The following is a 22,487-nucleotide window of genomic DNA, read 5'->3' as shown; positions in this document are numbered from 1 at the left end:
TTAAAATGTAATGTATGACATTACTGCGTTATCAGAAAAAGTAATTAGATTACAGTAACGCGTTACACAGTAATGCATTATATTAAACTCTGATAATTAATGAATAGGCTTGAGTCTATCCCAGAAAATGTAGGGCACGAGTCGGGGTACACCCTGGACACTACAGTCAGTCTGGGAACACCAATCAGCCTAATTTGCATTTCTTTGGACTGTGAGAGGAAACTAAAGGTGCAAGGTGACAGTGCTAAACACTAAGCCACTGTGCCGGCAAAGCTTGATTTATTATTAAAATTTAATATTCCCAGTAGTACACAATCTGCTAGTTTTTAATACTGATGTTTATAACTAACTTACACATTATCATTGTGCAAACGGCATTCGTTTCATTGTATTAAATAAGTTTATTTTACATTAATTAAAACTGTTCAGTCATTTATCATGTGTAGAACACGATTTAAAAATATTTACAGTAATGTTAAATGGTGTTTAATAAAACGCTTATTAAAGAGCTTTGAGACAAAATAAAAATATAAGAATAATCTAATAATCTTAATTAATTTCAAACAAGTATGGCAAGACAGCAGCTATTAGTGGTAGAGTGAAAGAGAAGTAATAGGGAGTACCAAAAAAAGAGAAAAGAGTAGATTTATAAAAATCCTGAACAGAGTGATATATTGTTGAAAAATTAGACAGTAAAATGAAATGACAGTCTGAGAGAAAGTTAATAGACCAGAGTAAAAAAGCCTTGGAAGGCCCAAAGCTTGACACCTCTAGTTCACTCACAATTCATTTACTTTTATTCACTCATTGTTATACTGCTTTATCCTGTATACAGGGTCGCAACGGGTCTGAAGCCTATCCCAGGAGACAGGGTACACCCTGAGGGCACAAGATGGGGTACACGCTGAATCGGGTGCCAATCCATACACATACATGCACTCACACATTTTTTATAAAAAAATATATATATATTTTGTGTATGTGTGTGTGTGCGCATGCTTGCGTATATGAAAGTCATTATACACAGTATCCCCCTTTCTCTTCCTCTCCTCTCTCTGGCTCGTGTGCGTGCGTGTGTGTGTGAAAAAAGGGATCGCTGTAGATATATGTTTATTATATGTAGAAAAAACTGGCATGAAAAACTGGCATGAATTTAAAGAAAATCAATAGAAAACTATCTGGACATTGTCATTTTATTGGAAAAAAAAAAAGAAAAACAAAATAATACCTTACTAACAAATTTGATCAAAGGAGCTGACTTTTACAGGCACAAACAATCAATTAATCAAAACAAACATTCATCCAAAGAGCTTACTAGAGAAACACACATGATACAACTGCAATCTAATAAAGGACACAGAAGTAAAAAAGGCGCAGGAACGATACCCAGGGTATTATTAACTCTAATAACATATTGTATTCAATACATGTGTGCACACACGTCGGCTGAAACAAACAGCCTAATCAAACACAAACTGCAGTGTCAGTGTTACTAACAAGCCCATTAACATTACCCTATCTGCTATTACAGGTGCTGAATAAACAAACACTAATTGTAGAATGCTTGCTGTTGTCTCTGCTAGAGTGCATGCTGTCTTGGCACTGTTGCCTTTTTAACACCTATGGTTATCAGGCTGCAGAAGAAGAGGGGGAGAGAGCACTAAAGGGCATACCCCATAAAATCTCTTCTGAAGATGGGTTTTATTAAAAAAAAAAAACATAACCAGATACTTGGTTATAACTAAATATAGAAAATAACAATCTGTGAAGCACACAATTTTTCCTTTTACGTATTGCTGGATTTGGAAAATGTCTACGATCATCTCTACTGGATATTTACATTCAGATTTCTGTTTACAGAGTCAGGAGCGAGTGAGCTCATACCACAAAATACTTGCTCCTAATAATAGCTCTCCCTGAGTTTGTCTGTGAATACCAATGAGGCTGTTCTGGATGGAAAATAGCTCTGCTGGACAGAGTAAAACAGGAGGATGTCATCTCTTTCCCTACAGGCTCTAATAGAGCCATAGTTATGCTTGGACACGTTTATTCAGAGTAAAGATCGGCATTTCAGGTAAAAAGTAAGATTCCTGTTTTTAAAGCAAGCTGCAGCCAGCATATAGATAAAAAGCATGCATGTCATAAAACATTAAGCTTTTTTTTTTTTTTTGTGTGTGTGTGTGTGTGTGTGTGTGTGAGAGAGAGAGTGAACATGTTAGTTGGTATAACTATTTGACTAATATCACACTTAAAAATATATACTGATGGCTACCAAATGCTGCATTAAATACATATCAATGGTGAGGTGGTTCAGAAGAAGTCAGCAAAGCAGACAGTTCTTCAAATCTATGTTACAGATGATCCTATGACTACACTTATGACAAATGTTGAAAGAAAATTGCATTAGATTGCAGGGTGCATTAGATGCCTTTTTTATAGTAAATTAGATTCTTTCGTCAGCAATGTAGACATCTGGGGTGGGCAAAAACCACAACTTTAATTCATTTACATCAAATGTACTAAGCTTGTATTCTCTTACTTTAGGCTTTACGTCATAGCAAAAAGTTATGCAGTCAGTCAACCTCTCTCTTTCTCTTGCTGGCTGCAATCATCTCCGGACATGATTTCAAACAACCGCTACATGATTGAGTGTTTTACGGTGGAAAGTCAAAAACTGCAATTACGCATAATAGTCAACAGGTATTTCCGCTTCAAATGCTACATACTGCTCTGATTATGTAACAAAACACCATGCACAAATGTAGTGAAGTCAAAAGTATAGATATTTGTTGTAGAATGTAGTAAAGTAGAAGTAAAATGTAGACACTTGTAACTTTACAGTTAAAATACGTTCACATTTGTAAAAATTTTGCATCATACTCTAATTAAGACAATGTATAAGCAGGACCCAATCTAACTCCCTATTTCCCCCAAAAAAAACTAAACCTTTACTGTCCTGTTGTCCCTCTTCTTTTCTTTCTCGTATTCTCTCTGTGCTCAGGAAGTGGTGTTCCCCCGGAGCATGTTCCCGAGAAAAAACATACTATGGCCTATATCTCCTCCAAATTTGTGGGATTTATCAGACTCAGGATGGCTTTGGGAGCGCTCGGGTTTAGGAATCAGTGTCTTGGGTAACTCAGGCTGCTGTGCAGACATGGCACGTCGCAATTGTGTGTGCTTGGGAAGAAAGTTTGTCTTTGCTGAGAGGCCAAAAGTGCCATTATGCAGCAACATGCGCATGGACGAAGTCTTTTGAGATCTGACCTGGTGGCCAAACTGCAGTGTGGAAAGATGTGTGGCATAACCCTCACTGAGGAACTATACATGTAAATAGAGACAGAGAATACAGTGAGGATAAGAAGGAAAAAAATGATCTGGATACATGCAATAACAATGCATAATTCAACAAGACTTTGTGCATTTTTGTACATTGTAAGTATTATCAATATATTATTTTAGCGCATTATGAGTGATAATATTTCTAAAAATTGCTATACTTATGTTAAAAGGCATTCAATGGGCTGAACTTCTAATACTCCAATTTTAAATACATTTTCCTCCTCAGTTTACACACAAATAAAAATAATATTAGAAATGTTTTAAAAAATGTTTTATGTATATGTGATATGTAAATAAATGCATTGAACCATGTGTTTTAATAAAAATTAATAATCCAAGCAGTAGTTCATATGGCAGCCAAACCACATTTTCAAGACAATAAGATGCCATGACCTTTTCATAAATCTCGACATGTATTGACTTTTTTCCCCGCTGGGCATCCGGAATGCACATTTATATCCTAGAAAATATGATATACATTTTCATATACATAGCACAAAAAAATCATAGTTAACTCACCTGGCATTGATTTTGGTATTTCTTTGATGGTCTGCCCACTATATATATCTGGTCAGGGCAGAGACCCAGCATACTGTAGACAGAGATGTCCTTCATGGACCCATAGGCCGCAATAATATTGACATGACACTAACAACAACAACAACAAAAATGTAGGCTGTGAATACCAGGCACTGGAGAAGTCCAAGTTCTGATAGATTTGTGATCTGTGCCATATGTAATATGTAATCATATGTAATTGTATGTAATTATATGTAAAGTCCAATGCACAGAATCATCATTGGATTCAATCAGTGGTCAACATCTTCAATTGATGTTCATATCAAGCATCAGAAATGTGATCACTGTCACTTTGACTATTGTGTTGTTGTATCTGCTGGTTGGAGAATTGTTGAACCCGCTGGTCTCCCTTCACAAAGTTTACAGGAACTTCTTCTCAACTGTCCATATTCAGTGAGCATTCACTGTGATATATTCAGTGAGATTTCACTTTAGCTTCATATTCCTGTTACTCTTCCTGCCTCCTGTTGTTGTAGCTCCACTGCCTCAAGGTGTTGTGCATTCTGAGATAATGTTATTTGAGTTACCTGGAGCCAGTCTGACCTGTCTCATCAGTGTTTCTACCCACAAAGCTGCTGCACAATGGATGTTTTTGTTTTTCACACCATTCTGTGTAAATTCAAGAGACTCTTGGGTATGAAAGTTCCAGGATATCAGCAGTTTCTGAAATACTCAAATCAGTTTTTTCTGACACTATAAATAGCATAACCAAGTGTGGTCACATATTTACCTAATCAGCTGGCTGATGTAAATGTTACGAAAGCTCATTTTGCTGTTGACACATGATTTGGTGATTGAATAATTGCATGAATACTCTAAGCAGATGGGATGGTGGGTCTAATAAAGTGGTGTAAAGTACTGTAAAAGTATTTGTGTAGGTAGATAAGGAAAAAAGGTCAGTCATTCTGTCTTGTCTCTGCTAGCCAGCCAATTAGGTTTTTAAGTTAGTTAGTTTGTTTGTTTTTGTAAATTTATGTTGTTAATTTATGTTGTATGTAGCACCTTGGTCCTAAAGGAACATTGTTTGGTTTTACTGTCTACTGAACTGTATATTGTTGAAATGACAATAAAAGCCTACTTAAACTACTTGCACTTCGCCTCCAATCTATACTACTAAGAAAACAATTTAAAACCAAACAAATCGTAGTCTGCAGATTATCATTAGAAAACCATAACGTACAATATTCATACAATAGAAAGAGGACATTAGTGTTTAACTTTGCACAAATCAATGCAAACAAAAACACAACTACAATTACAATGCTAACAAAAAAACAAATACAATTACCAAAAGCATCACAATCTAATCAGATGGCCGATTCCTACTGTTAATAGTGTTTGTAGCAGTAGTTACTTAAAGTTTTAACTTAAAATACAATTCATACCGTCTCTGTTTCATCTAAAGTTACTTCCATGAAACACATGGGAGTAACTTTATCAGTTACTACCATGAAACACACTGCTGCTTAAAATTAAAATGTCATTAAAAATGTCTGAATGTCTTAGTGGAAGTGAAGCATGTTTCTGAATTGTTGAGCAACCTTACTTATCTAATCTTGGGTGACATAAATGACATGGTCTGACATAAAAATCTCCAAACCTACCACTAAATATAATTATTTTAAAACAATGTTAAATCATTAGCCATTAGGGGGGAAAAAACAGACCAGGCTCAACTGTAACGGCAACAATGAAATAGTTAATAATAGGAAATAGTTAATAATAATTACTTGTTAATAATGGACATTTATACCTTGAAATCTATTCTCAAAATGGCATAAACTGCTAATCAGCAAAAAAAAAAAATGGATGACTACTTAAATCAATGGACAGTACTTTTATAATTTTTTGTTTGTTTGTTTAAACTTGCCCCAACCAAAAAAAAAAAAAAAAAAACATATTTCCCCCCATATTTCTCATTTGTGAGAAAAGCTTAGGGGCCATTTCATGAAGATCAAGATTGTGGACTTCAAAAGAGTTGATTTAAGACCACCAGAGCTCATATACAGTAAGTCCAACTGGACCTATATAAACACGGAACAGTATTATTTCAGTACTGTAGGTATTACACTGGGGATTTTGCCAGGTACAGATAAAAAAAAGTTATAAAAACCAACAACGATACTGGATATTTAAGCAATTTCTTTAGCCTAGAAGATATGTTGTACCTCATGAATAAGACTCTTAAGAAAGATGGTTTTCTGCCGGAGTGGGTCATGCACCAAACCCTCAGAGAAAAAGATCATCCCCTGTGGGAAGTTGTGCTGTGAAAGCCATGACTTTACTCTCTGTTTCTGCATGCCTGGACGCCCAGTGATGTAGATGATCAGATATCCCTGGTCCTGCCAATGTCTAAATACAGTATAAAATAAAGCATCAACATTCACTCTCCTTGTGTTCATTATATTAATTTATAATATCAGTATACCACATGCTCTCTATTTGCTCTTCTACCTTTTTATTACATGAATTTCTTACCTGACTACATCCACAGCACCTGCCCGCATTTTGGGGTCACTGCCCATGATGGAGACGCTGGCAGCAAAAGACCCATCAATGCTAAATACTACACACTCCATTCCCTGTGGAAGCACATTCAGGAAAGCTTCTGCATTCGTTTGGTCTCCCCTGTAGAGGAAGTTAAAGAGGTTAGAAAAGTAATTCAGGAGAAAAATTTTCACTGATGTTCAGCACAGTAGTACATTCTTTCAAGGGCACTAAAACTAACTTACTACATTTTGGACAGTTATTTTGCAACCAGGCTGCAGTAAAGAGTTTAGCTTTAAAGCTTACACAGCCTTAATCAAAGCTCTTAATTTTTTGGAAAAATACAGACTTGGCTTTAACACACCTAACAATCATTTTAATAGGATAAACTCCCACAGGGAATTTTTTGTTGTCAGGGATAGTATAGGACACTCTGCCACTGCTGTCAGTGATTTTGTTGTCAAGGTGCTCCCAAACTCCTGAATGTGGTTTAGTCATCACATACACATCAACCTAAGGGAGATAAAGACAGAGATATTAAACTATAGAAACTTATACACAAGCCTTAAAAGAGATTTCCGGAGTTTGGGCTATTTTACATCGCTCTCATACCTTCTCTCCTGTCAGAGTCACCATGTCCAGAGGGCCGTACATAAAGCGACCAACCAGAGTCTGAGGCCCTTCCTCAGTCGCAATGACATCATTCACTCTGTGGTTGGCAGTAATGTTCTAATGAAACAAAAACATTGTTCATAGATGTCTTTGTTCTTTGAAGTTTTCTATAAAATTTGTTATATTAATGCAGGAGAACCAGATGTTATTGTTAGTTATTATGTCATACGGGCTTGTTTTCTTATGCTGTCATGTTTCATGCCCCCTGACCACGCCGCCTGCACATCGATTTCTCATCTGGCGCTGATTTCCCTCTGATTAAAGGGAAGCGCAGCATGTTGTCTCTTTGCCAGATTATTGAATGCCCTAACCCAATTCTCTCGCATTTATTTTAATTGTCTTCACGTTGCCAATTCTATCTCATTCCCTCTTTTCCTCTTTTGCTTCATGACTCAGATTTATTTACTTCGCTGATGGATATCCCTGCTCTGACCCATTTCTGGAGAGATGAAGAGGGTCTTTGACTGATCTCACGACTGACTCACTTCTTCATTCTAGATGATCCCCGCCAGGAGATCACCTTCTTCCAGGACACCCCGTCTGTCTTTCCTCCACCACAGAGTAATTAGGTGGAGCCCATGCAGCTGGGCAGGACCCGCATCTCCAAGAAGAGGGCCATCTGTAGAGGGCCTGCTTCTACTGTGGGGGCTCAGGTCACATGATCAAGGATTTCCCGGGAAAAAAAAGGCCCCCTCTAGTCAGGCTGGGAGCTCTAGAGGGTGCTCCTTCCAGACTCCCAGAAAATCACCCCATGCTTTCCGTAACGCTAATCATTAACTGCCAAGCTCTCCCTATTCAGGCACTTGTTGACTTTGGCTCAGACTGGAACCTGATCATCACGGTTACGGTCAGGGCTTTCAGGATCCCTTGCACATTACTGGACACTCTGCTGGCAGTCCAGGCCCTAGATGGGAGCCCTCACCCGGCCATTACGCACAGAACTCTTCCACTCACTCTAAGGTCGTCAGGGAATTATTCCGAGGAGATTTGTCTCTTTGTCATAAACAAATCACACGCTACCTTGGTCTTCGGTTTCCCATGGTTGGCTCTCCATGGCCCCCAGATTGACTGGACCAAGCTTGTCATCACGGGTTGGAGCCCTTACTCTGCGCTTTACACACTCCCCACTCCAGCCAAGCCCGAGAAAACCCCGGATAGTCCGACTGAGTACCATGATCTCAAGTAGGTCTTCAGCAAGACTCGAGCCATGTCACTCCCACCACATTGACCACATGACCACCCTATTGACATTCTCCCAGGCACCTCCCCACCAAAAGGCCGACTATACTCTTTGACCCACCAAGAGAGAGAGGCCATGAACACATACATCACAGAAGCCCTCGCCACAGAAATTATCCAGGATTCTCTTTGTAAAAAAAAAAGATGGGTCCCTACGCCCCTGTATTGATTATAGAGGGCTCAATGAGATCACTGTCAGGAACTGCTACACACTTCCACTCATGGCCACCGCCTTTGAACTACTCCAGGTAGCTAATACCTTCACCAAACTAGACCTACGAAATGCTTATCACTTCGTCCTTATCCGAGAGGGTGACAAGTGGAAAACAGCCTTCAACACCCATAACGGGGCATTACGGAAACTGCGGAGCAGCTCATCCTCCACGTATTTCAGCTCTATGGCCTTCCCACGGACATCAGGGAAGGCCATAGAGCTGTCGGACCGGGCCCACAGTTCACCTCTCAGTTTTGGTGTGCATTCTGCAAGCTCATCGGGGCTGCTTCCAGCCTATCGTCAGGTTTCCATCCCCAGTCCAACGGACAGACCGAGTGAATGAATCAAGCCCTGGAGGTTTCCCTCCATTGCATGAGTACTCGGGACTCTAACACCTGGAGCAGGTTTCTTCCTTGGGTCGAATACGCCCACAACTCCCTATCTTCTGCTTCAACAGGGCTGTTCCCGTTTTAGTATTGCTTAAGCTACCAACCTCCCACTCCTTTCAGCTCAAGAATTAGAGGCAGAGGTTCCCTTAGCCCACCGCTTTGTCCGTCGTTGCAAGCAGACATGACTACGCACAAGACGAGCCATTTCCTATTACAAGAAATAGACGGACCGTCCCCGCACCAAGGCCCCCAGATACCATGTAGGGGACAGAGTGATGCTTGCCACAAGGGATATCCCCCTTAATTCACTTTCACACAAGCTCTCTCCTCATTTCATCAGCCCCTTCACTATATTCAAGATAGTCGACCCATGCGCCATATGACTCTTACTCTCCTCTTCCTTTCTCTTTTGCTTCATGACTTGGATTTATTTGCTTTGCTGATGGATTTTCCTGCTCTGACCCACGTTGCACACTCTCAACTATGGCTCGTATTTACACCTTAGCATTGACATCATGATTATGGATATTACAGCTTTTGACTCAACACTCGCGCTCTCGACTATGGCTCGTCTTCACGTCTTAGCATTGACACCACGCTTACGGATTTCACGCTTGCGCTCTCTTGACTACGGATTTTCACGCTAATATACTGACGCCACCCTGATGGATTTTATGACTCTGACCTTGCGCACTCACCTCCTCCAGCTCCATGATCCAATGCTAATGAATTCGTGGCTCCAAGCTCGTGCACCTGCTTTAACGGCCACGATTCTACTGAATGCCCCTCACTTGATCAAAAGGAATTTACTCCCTGCTTCTGCACCTGCACGTGGATTCATATCTTAAACCCAAGAGCCATGCCCCCTGACAACAACACTAACTCTATCTGACCCATTAGAATAATCAATGCTTAAATTTTTTAATAACTTACCATTAGGAATTGAATGAAATAACTTTATTTTACCTTCAATAATTACCTATATCCTAATGTAACCTTAAATAAAGATTAATTAGAATAAAACGACAGCATTGAATGGTTTCATATTCTTATTACAGAGCTCTATTATTTGCCCTTAGGATTCAATGGACCTGTTTGAGAAAATTAGTTTTTAATGAGGCAGTTAAACATTTGCCAACTATCAGGGAATTGCATTAATTAAGTCATCCAATAATTAATGATCACCAGAGACTATAAAAACCATGCCACATAAATGATTTTAAACAATTCATATTTCTGTTTCCAGACAGGATTTTGAAACATATCCATGAACACACACACACACACACACACACACATGATTTTAGCATAAAAATCCCTGGTGTACTGCAGTTTGTCCTCTTATATTAGCCTGCACTGGACAGAGCACACACACTACGTTTCTAGTCCCAATTTTTTTGGTAATGTGTCAGCAAGGAATAAGTGCATTTGCCATGACCACACACTATGCATGCCCATACTGCTGTATGTATGCTCTGTGCATAACTTACCCTTAACTTAACGTGTGTGTATCTTCGTAGCCATTTCTCTCTGGGGCTGGAGGGGGAAAAGCAGGTGGGGTCTAAGCTTTTTGCTTCCTGAGCTTTTACAAAGTCACAGTGCATCACCTGCCAATCACACAAACACACACTGGCAACTAATAAGCACACACCTTCACACATAAGCAATCTAGTTTCTCAGCATCTGCTCTAGTGGAAGGTTTTTAATGCAGTGCAATGCAGCCTTATTATTTGAATGTTTCAAACAATATCACACAAAGACCTGCTGGCTTTTTCAGGCAGCTCAAAAGCAAACCCTGTTTCAGTATTCTACCAGTTTACGCCACAAATAGAGGCTTGGCTTGCATCATTACTTCTGTTCATAGTCAGGATAAAAGAGCACGTAAATCTTGCTTGATTTTATGAATTTTTGAGTAGGGCCTACTCTGTTTTTTTCTCACATCAATCTATGCTATGTTGTAACAAATATGAAAACAAAAAAATTATTCACAATGGAACAGCTCATTAAAATACATGCAGACACAATGTCACACTTTGTGAAGGCTAGAACTTCATTCAAAAATTCTCATTACTATATATGATAACATGTAGCATATAATACAAAAAGAAATTAAATGAAAACCATAATGGTGCAACATGTATTCAGGAAATAGTAGCCTACACTAAATTCATAGTAAAAACAGTAAAAATTAACTATTGTCAATTGTGGGATTTTTTTCATAGTCTACTCCCTTGTATTATTTTTACACCTTTTGGCAATAAACAATATTTTAAAAAGTTTTTAATTTGCATCACAATCATACAAAGCTCCCTAAATCTGACTTACTGTACTGGTGAGAGAGAGAGAGAGAGAGAGAGAGAGAGATTTGGTCTCTTTTGATCAAGAAGCTTAGCTGTGAGTTCATGTATATTTATTTTATAGAAGCATATACCACCATATAATACACAATGGAAAGATTTATTTATTACAGTACCTGTCTGAGTAGAAAGGCCACCACATCAGTAGATTCCCAGTAAGAGTCATGGAACAGTTGCGGCAGAGCCACAGTGGGAAATGCAGTCAATATATCAGGACAAAAAAGTGCATAGTCTAACCGTTTAGAGCCCCACCAGCTACTGGAGACTGACACACCACACACACACACACACACACACACACACACACACACACACACACAGTCTACCTTATGGTCTTGCCTCACAAAGAATAATCATTGTTAATACAGTATTTTGCACAAAAAGCATTTGGTTATATCACAACATAGAAGCCATAAATGTTTCAGCAAAGCTATTACCAAAGGTGAATCATTGTCATATTAAAGCTTTCAGCACAATAAAGCCAGCTAAGTGATAATACATAATGGGCTTAAATAGGAAGATGAAAGTATACGACTTAAGCCCACAGGCACATGGTGATGCCTTTTAAAACCATGTTCTTTGAAGACAACTCACTGCAAATTTTACTCATTCAAAGGTTATACTGTAGATTTGCACAAAAAATGTTATGATGTCAAAACACACACTATACGTGAAAAACAAGCCTGACAGACAGCTCTGTACAGGTACATTGACAATTTTGGAAAAGCCATTTACTCTATCCTTGCCTTGGTGTCTGTCAGAGTAAGTATAGCAAGCACTGCTTATCGAAGAGAAGCCAGTAATATCACTAGGATAAAGGTTAGGAGAGTGGCAGAGCCTTGTTGCTGTAGCTCAATCAACTTAAACTTGTGATCAAGTTCCAGCATTCAGTGACATTTATAATTATTGTTTCTAATTGCAGTTTTAAAACAGCATTTTTAACATTGAATCTGTGAGACCGATCAACTGGGTGACCAAAAATTTTAAAAAGATCTAAATTACTTCATCTACAGGAAATGCTTTATGGTAGTCTAGAGCCTCTCCAAAACCACCCATTGAAGTCTATTACTGAGTTATTTGGATATGGTAGCCAGCATGCATTTGCAGTAGAGTCAGCTCAGGAATTAAACACCAGACCCTGGAACTATAGGAACCTTAAACTACATACTGGTCCACAATGCTGGCATTTTACAAGTGCATCTAGTCATGTGACAATGATAAGCTTTTTGGGGCAATTCCAACAGAAAAGCATTCACTTAATGTTTCTGAGATTGAGTTTAAGTCCCTACAATGCCAAAGCCCTGCATGGCTGTGAGCCAAGAGAGGAAAATTGCCTAAATTCTCTGTGTGGGAGATGATACTCTAATGACACTAGCCAATTTATGGCTGTGTCTTTGAGATATGGTTGACTACACAGTCTCAGAGAAAGCATATGTTAGTCTTTAATCCTCCTAGTTTGGTTGTATAACAAAAGGGAGCCTATGTGGTGGGTGATAATTAACAGATTGACAGATGACCATATAGGGGGGGAAATGCAAAAAATGTTAAAGATTTTTAATGTTTTAATTTATTCATTAAAACATTTTTTACACAAAATGAATCATCAAAAGTTTGTGTGGCAATTAATCAAGCCTACTCTCACCTGACAAACAACAGCTGATGCAGCTCAACTTTAGCCTGACTTTAAATCTGCTTTAAAGATGGTTTAAATCTTATGGTCTATGTTTGGCACGATAAGCCACAGCAGTTATAGGTGGGCATGGAGGAGTATAGGTTGATGAATAGTGTGTGCCTGCCTACACACTGACTTTTGCCGATGGGGAACCTCAGGTTGTTTTCCCTGCAGCCAGATGCTTCGCTTTTATTATCAACCTCCTGCTTCATTGCCTTCTCTGCTTCATCCACACATGATGGGAATGCAGCACCACTTGGAGCACGACCCTCATCTAGGAACACATCAGGGTGGCTATGGATCTCATCAACTTGAAGGGAGCAAAAATAAAAGTGCACTGTAAGTGAATCTGTAAATTCACATGGAAAGAAGCTATAAGTAGTTGCAATATGTTTTAAAGAAACATGTATTTTTAAGGTAAAAAAATATATTGTGCATTTTTTAAATAACAGTTATTCTTGAATGTAATGGCAATTATGAATTCTTTGGGTGTAAATTTACAATGTAAAGTAGAATTTGTTGGTTATTTAAAACAAAAAAAATATTTTAAAACAGACTTTGACATTTATGTGGTTTATTTCACAACACTATAAGGTAGTTTCTCTCTGCTATCACTTTGTTTAGAGTGAGTTTTAATATTTCTGGTTAAGTAACATTACATATTATGTGAAAACATAATAAAAAATCATCTGATCATAGCAATTCTATGAATTAGTTTTTTTGTATTAGGAAAATACAACCTCATACAAACAACATTACTTTTATTACATGGCATTATTTTTTATGCTTTACACAAAAAAAAAAACCCCACATATAATTAAACTTTTACACATGACGGTGAATTTGTTATGGTTCCATATTTCATGGAGCAATAACAGATTCACAGTCATGGTTGGAGTTTCCAGGAATATTATTCTGAGGCTATAACACTAGTTTAAACTAGATTCTGTGCAAATGGTTTCACTGCTAGACACCCCCTGTCTGGAACGCCAAGAGTGAGAACATAAAAATACAAGAAAGATTAATTTAAAAGCGTCATTTGAGAAATCATAAAGAAAATCCTGCCCCTTCTGCTCCTGGTGATGTGTGTCATGATGTGTGTCAGACTATTCACTGACATGTGGCTACTGACCTTCAAAGAGGCCATATCGTGGGCCAATCATTGTCAACATCTTCTGAATTTAAAATTCATTCATTGATTTTTGTATAAAATCAAACTTTATTATTTATTTAACAAAAATACATTTTGAAAGCATTTTGTATGTGCAATATCGCTATATTTTTAAGTATATGTTTGTATGTATAAAATGGCTATACTTGGCAGACTGCACATATAATTAATATTAATAATAATTATTATAATTACCCTCTGTTTCTGTTATATATTTATCATTTAGGGATACATTTTATGAACATTACAGAATTTTATTTTATTTTTTTCAATGCAGATGTGTTTTGCATCAACACAGGTACAACCAAATTAAACGAAAGTAGCTACATGCATCAGGAATGTCATAAAACCCTTTACTTAGTCAGAAATATATATATTAAAAAAAATGTATCTTCTCATTCCCAATATAACTGCAATACCTTGATACAAAGATAAAAAAAACAAAACATTTTTTTAAATGATAACCAGAAGTTTAAACTGTGCATCTATGCTATATGTATGCTTTCCACTAATGTGTAATAAAGCCAAACCATATGTGCTTTCATTGTCTAAGTGCATACAATATCCCAATAGGCGTTTGTGTACTCAATTACAGTGAGTAAAAGCGACAGACCTTTTTGCCCTTTCAAAAATAGGCTCTTTTGCCATTTCTCATTTACTAGCCCAGTGTATTTGTGGACAGCAAAAGCCACAAATACAGGAAGCAGGTGACAGAGGACAGGGATGGAGGAATTTCCATTATCTCTAACCTAAGAGCAGCACTGGGAAGGTGAGGTTCATAGAGAATAAAAAATGGAGATTTACAAAGCAGATTGCTGCAGGTGTGGAGTGATCCTTGTCAAGGTAATTTGACAATGGCCCATAGTTTCAGCTTTATTTCTATCTGTGAGAAGAAGGAAGAAGCAGGCTGTGCAGGTGTGGTAACCACCATGGATAAAATTCAACATGACTGAATTCAATCAGCAAAATAAAATACACATATAGAAACAAGACAGATGTTTATTAACTCCATTTATTAACTGTATATTCACTCCATAGTGGTTTATCTTTGCTGTATTCTAAACACAGTCTATAAAACATGAAAGACAGAGGCAAGTGAGGATAAAACAAGAGATGATAAAAGACAAGAAAGGACAAGGACAGAGATAAAAGCAGCAAGACTGTAGCATAGCCTCACAACCAGCCAGAGGTGGGTAGAGTAGCCAAAAATTGTTTAAAAAATTGTAAGATTAGCTGTACTTTAAAATATTATGAGAAAGAGTAAAAAAGTATTCAGTGAAAGATAATTTTTAGAAATTATAATACTTATATATTATTATACTAATTACAATATTATAATTATTATATATGCTAACATTACAACATTTAATGAAACAGCTAAACTTAACGCAACATGTTTCCTCAGGTTAGATGTCAAGTTTTTATATGCTGAAGTGTCTGTTTGTTTTGGCAGACAGAGAAGACACTGCAGTATGAAGCTGTTATTTCCACTTTGTGTAAGCAAAACATGCTTTGTATATGAGGGCTATTCATCCCTTTTCTGTTGTAGGATTGGAGACAGATGCCTCTGCTAATTTTATGTTTACATTCCCTGTTTACCATGCCTGAAGATTGTTTCGCGCTGTGCCACCCAGTTTGGGTCATGTAACTACATGTGGTTAATGTTAATGCGGCTGATTGGTCAAACGGAGTCATGTGATTATTGTTGCTACACCTGATTGATGAAACACAGTCATGTGGTAGATCCACCGGCTACATGTGTGGAATAAATGGAAAGGAAAGTAACAAATCGAGTGTAGCCGAATGAAACGGAGTAAGCGTAGCGTTTCTTCTTCCCAAATCTACTCAAGTAAAAGTAAAAAGTATGGTAAGATAAATGTAACTTAGTAAATGTAAATCATTACTACCCACCTCTGCAACCAGTTTTATTAGAAAACTTATATTTTAATGACTGGGGAAACTATTACGCCACGAATTGTGTTGGTTATTTACAGTCTAAAAAAGAAAACCATAAGACAGATCCTGATGTGGATACTGTATGTAGACCTAAAAAAGTACAGCCATTTCCACGATACAACTGAATACAAGCTTCATATCCTCACGCAGAAAGAGGAAGGGAATGTTGGGCGTCCACAGTGTGTTTTACCCAGAGGTAGATGAGCCTCAATTATATTCAGAGGTAAAACGCACCATGGACGCCCAACGTTCCCTTCCTCTTTCTGCATGAGGATATGAAGTTGGCGGACAACTTCTTGAAGACAGTCAAACACAGTTTGGTTAAGGTCAACATCCATCTCAGCATCAAGCTAAACTAAATCGTCCATTAATCTTTTGACTCGGCTTAAAATGTAGTCATTTGCTGCAAGGTTCTCAATTTCACCGGCTAATGATTTTAACTCATTAGCGGCAGCTTGTAAAAAAAAAAAAAAAAGAAAATTATAGTTGCCAGACAGCAGTCATTACAAGCCAAGGCATTACTAGTTGAGTAAACAATCTTACTTCATTTAACCAATCACGGTTTCGACTAAGGCTGGGACCGCCTACCTTATCAGCATACAGCGACAAAGTGGAAATGCAGAAATAAATGAATGTAGAAATGTGGAAATTCAGAAATAAATAAATCTTGAAATATGTTAATAAACAAAAGTAGGAATATATTTTCCAGGGCTTATTGTATTTATGTATTTATTTATTTATTTCTATATTTACTTATTTATTCACACATATATTTATTTATGTATTTATTTATTTCTATATTTACTTATCTATTCACACATTTATTTATTTATAATTATGTCATGTTTAGTCCTCCATAGGTTTAAGCCTGCATTTTAAATCAGCTTACAAATATCTCAATGTGAACACCTACAAAAATGTAAAACAGGAAAACAGACCAGCTATTTCTAGATACAATAAGCTCATTCAAATACCTGCAGTGCGGAAACAGAATGTGTCTTTGGTGATTTAAAAAAAATTGTTAAAAATTTATTTTTTATTATACATATGGTATTACAAAAGTCTCGAGTCACTTCCCATTTTTTCATATTAAATAAAATGTACTTATATAGATTGAATTAAAGAAATGACAGGCTGCAAAGTGGTAAAGATACAATATTAAAAAATTGTATAAAATAACTTCATGTGCAACCTAATTTCCCTCTTTATCTGTTTTAGCCACTCAGCATTCAGCATTACCAGTATACACCAGTATACACCAGAACTATATAATAATAATATAATTTAGCTCTTAAGCAAAATATGAAGAAATGAGGTATAAGGACAGATGTAGTGTTCAGTCTCCTCACTCGGTTTGAATTAGATTTCTTTAAGGCTACAAGTCATTTATCGGTCTTAGGATCACTGTTGCTGCGTGGTAAGATTACAGTTTTAATTATATGCTCAAATTCGACGATATGTGCCAGCTTTTTTTTTTGAAGGGAAAAATGGGCCAATGCCAAAGTAACAGAAAGAAACATTAGCTAATAAATATGTGTCTGAAAACTAGGCTATAATGTTCTCTTTTGAAACTAGCTTATAGAGAAATGCAGCACTGGGAATTTGGTCTAGATTGACAAACAGAGAAAGTGCTAGGGCGTGCAAGTGCTAAGGTGATCCTGAGGGAGAACACAGGAGACAGGAAGATAAAAGGGGTGAAGTGTAGTTACATTTAAAATGCAGGCATTTCAATGATAGCTATGTTTTCCATAGCTGTTTAGATGGAAACAGTTTGCATACTGCTTGTTCACAGTCATTCATGTGTTTGGAAAGTGTCTTTGTTGCATACTGTGTTTTGGCAGGGTCTGTTGTATCAGTGTATTACATTTATATTTTGTGCATATGTTTGTAGAATGTGACTTGTTTCAGGGTGAACAGAAGAAGAGGAAAGAATGAAAGATTCAAGATTTTAAGTACATAATAAAATATCCTGCACATAAGAAAAATATCATGTTTAATCTGACAAAAAATGTTTTATCCAAGCGATAATAGATAAAGATTTATTTTTTACTAATGATCAAATTTGATTATAAAATGACTTCATACTTACCAATGAGGGTAGAGCGCCCATCTCCTAGTGGGTAGTGATGGTATCGTGGAACAGGGAATGGAGGCAGCTGGTGAAAGCAAGAATGCAGCAGGGGCTCCAGTCTGGAGGCTGATGGGTCGGAGAGGTAAAACAGGTTGAAGATCTGAGAGCAGGCAGGCTGCAGCTGAGCCACTGACAGAAAAAGGTGTGAAAAAATCCCAAGTGATAAAATGAGTCAGAGTATCGAAACAAGGAGCAAGCACAGTAAGGTTTTCTTAATAATCTTTGGTGTAAAGGTAAGAGGTGGAAACTGAGTGTCTTGTCATTGTACAGTAATTGAAGGCTAGCTATTGTAATGTGGTGACATGCTCTGCATTTACTTAGCTGGAAGGTAGAATAATTAGACTGTCTGTCAAGTGCAGGCTAATAGTGCATAAAGAGGAAAATGTGCAGAGGACAAACAGCAGGGATTTTTATGTTAAAAACATTTGTGTGTGTGTGTGTGTGTGTGCGTGCATGCGTGTGTGTGTGTGTGTGCGTGCAAGTTTGTGGTACTTCATTGTGAGACTAACCTTTGACTGAAGGGAGAACAGTGTGTCTCATGGCTAACACTAGTCCGATTGGACAGCCTAGCAGGAAACACTGAGACACCTCAAAGTCAAAATGACCTGGATTCCACATTGGACTTTTTCCTCCTGAGCTTTGGTCCAATTCATCTAGGGTATTTCTATTCACACAAAAAATAAGACATTATATAAGGAATGTGGTTATTTCTACAAACACACTGCTTGGCCAACAAAGTTGCATACTCTAAGCTCCCATTCAAACACCTTTAGCTTTACAGTAAATGCAGAGTACAATGTGGTGGTCAATTATTGTGTGAAAATGTTTCCTCAACCAAGCTTTCACAATTTTAGTCATGAATATGTGTCTGACTAATAGTTATTAGTCCAGTAAATAATTTCCAATAAAAAAGCTTTTACTGCATATTAGTCACCAGGTTGTATAAAATTTCCAGTAAATTTCCTGTCACTAATATTATTTACTCATTTTCTATGATATATGATTAGGCTAGCATGAAGTATTTGAAGTATTTTTTCATCAGATATAATGTTGAAACTACAACATAAATCTACTGTTTAAACTGAGTGTTAGAAAAATTGTGCTGTATAGCTGCCAGATCGTTTCCCCATTAGCATTAATGTTTCCCCATACATATTAGAATGTGTATTTCCATCCATCCATCTAGCAACCTCTGTTGTCCAACTAGGGAAAGGGGAGGATAATGATGACCCTTGTATTCATACCAATTTTTTTACAACCATGGTAGGATCTCTAGTCAACACTCACACACTACGGGCAATTTTGGGACCGTCAATTAGCCTTATTTGCATGTCTTTGGACTGTGGGAGGAAACCGGAGAACCCAGAGAAAACCCACCAAGTAGAGGAAAACGAGCAAACTCCATGCACACAGACCCATTGCAAAAATCGAGACCTGGAGGTGCAAGGCAACAGTGCTAACAACTAAGCCACTGTGAGTGTTCATTAATTGAGTGCAACATATCCTCTTCTAGCCATTTACGCACTCATAGGAAAAAAATAACGTAGTCACACAAACCATTTCAACTGGCAGAATATGAATGATGGTTAGTGGTAAATCAAATCAACAAAAATTTCATGTTGACAGTGATATGTGGAGAAACCTTGGCCATTTTTTATAATCTTCAGACTGTTTATAATTAAAACCTGTGATCAAGCAATTAGTAAGGACTAGCTAGGACACATGCAATTCACACTCCTCTTTATTGGTAACTCAATTATTATCATACCTATATGCATCTTGTGTAAGAGTCATCACTTCATGCTGAAATATAGGTATATTTAGAATTGCAAATCAACAATATAAGGATTGAAGGCTGGTATAATTTTAGTTTGTACTAATAAAAAAAGCAACTCTGTCAGTAGGAACTTCCTCAAGTCTGAGGCTTTAAAGAAGGATGGATAAGAAGTGCCATACCCTAGAGGCTGATTTGGACTACTCAGACTGCTGACCATTGTTATGCAATGCTGTGCTAATAAGTCTTTATGTTGGCGGCAGGCTTTTTAAGAGTTGGTGAATTAGGATGATGGCATGTACAGGATTAGGCTGAGACACTTTACTTCAAAACTTTTCAACCCAGCTCCTGGAATACTCACTTACATTTTAGTGTTTTTCCTACTAGACATAATTGAAATAGTAAGCAGTTCTTCCTGAGTGAAATATTAAAATGTGAAGAATTCGGTACTGTGAGAACATATTTGTGTCACAGGGGGCTGAACAGGAGTGAACCCAATAGCAGACAAATAGTGATGTTAAGAGCTTTATTGAGAACACAGGGGTCTGAGTAAGGCAGACGCAGCAGGGGCAGAAGAGAGATGCAGAGCATGTGTGTGCTTAGTGACTGAATGGGGAGAGTGGCGAAGCCTCTAGTGATGAGAGAGGGGGCGGGGCTATTATGCAAGGGAATCTCCACAATACCGGAAGCTAAACGTGGGGTATCCTCTACGGTTAAGTCACTATTTCTCGCTGTCAAACTAAAATAGTAGGGAGTTCTTCTTGAGTTAAGTCTAGTGGAGTCTAGGGTCTGGATGTGCAGGCTTGCGCTAGGTGGCTCGTGACAGTACTCTTCCCTCCTACGGACGCCACGTGGCTTCTAGCTTTTCTCATTTGGGCCGTAGCCCTCCCAATCCACTAGGTACTGGAGGCCTCTGCCTCGTTGTCAGGCCTTCAAAAGTCTGCATACAGTGAATGCCTCACCACCATCGATTTGGGGAGGAGGAGCTGGGCAGGTGCCTGGATTCAGTGGGCAAGAGAACAGAGGCCTGATCGCTGGGTAATTGGAGGAAGGAGTGTTCCATCAAGGGCGCGGACTGACAATGGAGATTCTAGGAAAAGAGATAGCACGGCCAGTTCTTTGACTTTTGCAGCACAGATTCAATTCTGATCTGAACCGGAATCAACTGGACTGGTTATCCAGGAGGAGCATGACAGGGAAATCTGAGCGGCCTCTAGGCAGCTGTGCATGGGGTGCCCCCTGCAGTGTGCCTAGTTTCACTGGTGGGGGCCGTACTTTTGACGGGCACTAAAGGCGCAGATGTCCGATCTTCCCACAGTAAAAGCACGCCTCGGCCTGAACCCAACGTTGCCGCTCCTCCAGAGAGATCCAGGTGCGCCCAATCTGCATGGGTATGGTCAGAGGGCTGGCTGAAGTGGGTGGAGTTAGGGAGATGCTGGCTCTGAGCTGGGGATGGTTAGCTGTGCGTATTCACACCTTAGACCTGAGGTGTGAATACACCCGGCCTGCTAAATTCATCAAACCGTTTGGGTCTTCTGGAAGCTGCTGAAAAACTGGTCCTTGACTGAATCTGAAAGTCCGTTCAGAAAAGGTGTCATACGAGGCCTGGGTGCCCCACTGAGTGGCGGCGAGCAAGGTTCAGAACCCAACAGCATAATTTGGAACCCTGGCAAAGCTCCAGTAACTGTCTCGCAGCCTCCCCGCCTGCATAAGATAAAATACCCTCCTCATTTCCTCAGTGAAGGCACTGAAAGTGGAGCAGCAAGGGTTGTTGGCATCTCAAATGGCCATCCCCCACTAACCGGCTCTTCCTGTGAGGAGGGTAATAATATAAGCCACCTTGAAGCATTCAGTGTGGAAAGTTGAGGACTGGAGCTCGAGTAACAAAGAGCTTTGTGACAGGAAGGAACCGTTGTATGGCTGAGGATTGGACAGACTTAGAGTGGATGGAAGAGCAGCGCATAATTGTAAAAACTGGGTTAACAACTGAGATAATGTCTGGGAGATTTGCTGGAGGTCTTGTTGATGAGAACTTATAAGGGATCTTTGCTAAGCAACAGTGTGATGCAATTTTGCATTGGAACGGGTACTAGACCTAAGCTGGAGCTTGGTTTGAGGGCTTGGCCGTGGGTAAAATACGTCTGCTGGGTCCGTCATGGCCACATTGTACTGTTACGGGGGCTGAACAGGAGTGAACCCAGTAGCAGAAAAACTGTGATGTTAAGAGCTTTATTGAGAAAACAGGGGTCTAAAAAAGGCAGATTCAGCAAGGGCAGAGGAGACAAGCAGAGCGTGTGTGCTTAGTGAGCAGAGAGAGGTCGATAACAGGCTAGAGTAAACAGAAAAACACTTGGCAGGGCTTATAAAGCTGAGAGATAATTGAAAGATAGGGTTCAGGTTTGTCTGAGTGATAGGTGAGCGAGTCAGGGGGAAAATCCAAGTGGATCCTAGGGTCTGGAGGTGCTGGGTTGAGCTAGGTGGCTCATGACAATTTCATGTGTTCTTTA

At 38.6% G+C, this 22,487-nt stretch overlaps 1 protein-coding gene across 1 annotated transcript in view; it reads right to left on the bottom strand.

Annotated features, from left to right (window-relative positions):
* Positions 1–1,185: 1,185 nt before the first annotated feature.
* LOC128533645 (membrane-associated phosphatidylinositol transfer protein 3-like) overlaps positions 1,186–22,487 on the bottom strand; it is a 72,920-nt gene continuing 51,618 nt past the window's right edge. The window contains exons 8-18 of the mRNA XM_053507931.1: positions 18,716–18,870; positions 18,165–18,335; positions 13,085–13,258; positions 11,393–11,541; positions 10,410–10,526; positions 7,018–7,134; positions 6,770–6,918; positions 6,397–6,546; positions 6,087–6,270; positions 3,859–3,987; positions 1,186–3,318 (exon numbers count right to left, since the gene is read on the bottom strand). Coding sequence (XP_053363906.1) covers positions 2,998–3,318; positions 3,859–3,987; positions 6,087–6,270; positions 6,397–6,546; positions 6,770–6,918; positions 7,018–7,134; positions 10,410–10,526; positions 11,393–11,541; positions 13,085–13,258; positions 18,165–18,335; positions 18,716–18,870 — 1,816 coding nt within the window. The 3' untranslated portion in view covers positions 1,186–2,997. The remainder of the gene's footprint in view (positions 3,319–3,858; positions 3,988–6,086; positions 6,271–6,396; positions 6,547–6,769; positions 6,919–7,017; positions 7,135–10,409; positions 10,527–11,392; positions 11,542–13,084; positions 13,259–18,164; positions 18,336–18,715; positions 18,871–22,487) is intronic.

This window comes from Clarias gariepinus, chromosome 11 (assembly GCF_024256425.1).
Source record: "Clarias gariepinus isolate MV-2021 ecotype Netherlands chromosome 11, CGAR_prim_01v2, whole genome shotgun sequence".
In the NCBI taxonomy this organism is placed as follows: Eukaryota; Metazoa; Chordata; class Actinopteri; order Siluriformes; family Clariidae; genus Clarias; species Clarias gariepinus.
This window is presented reverse-complemented; position numbering and strand designations above follow the sequence as displayed.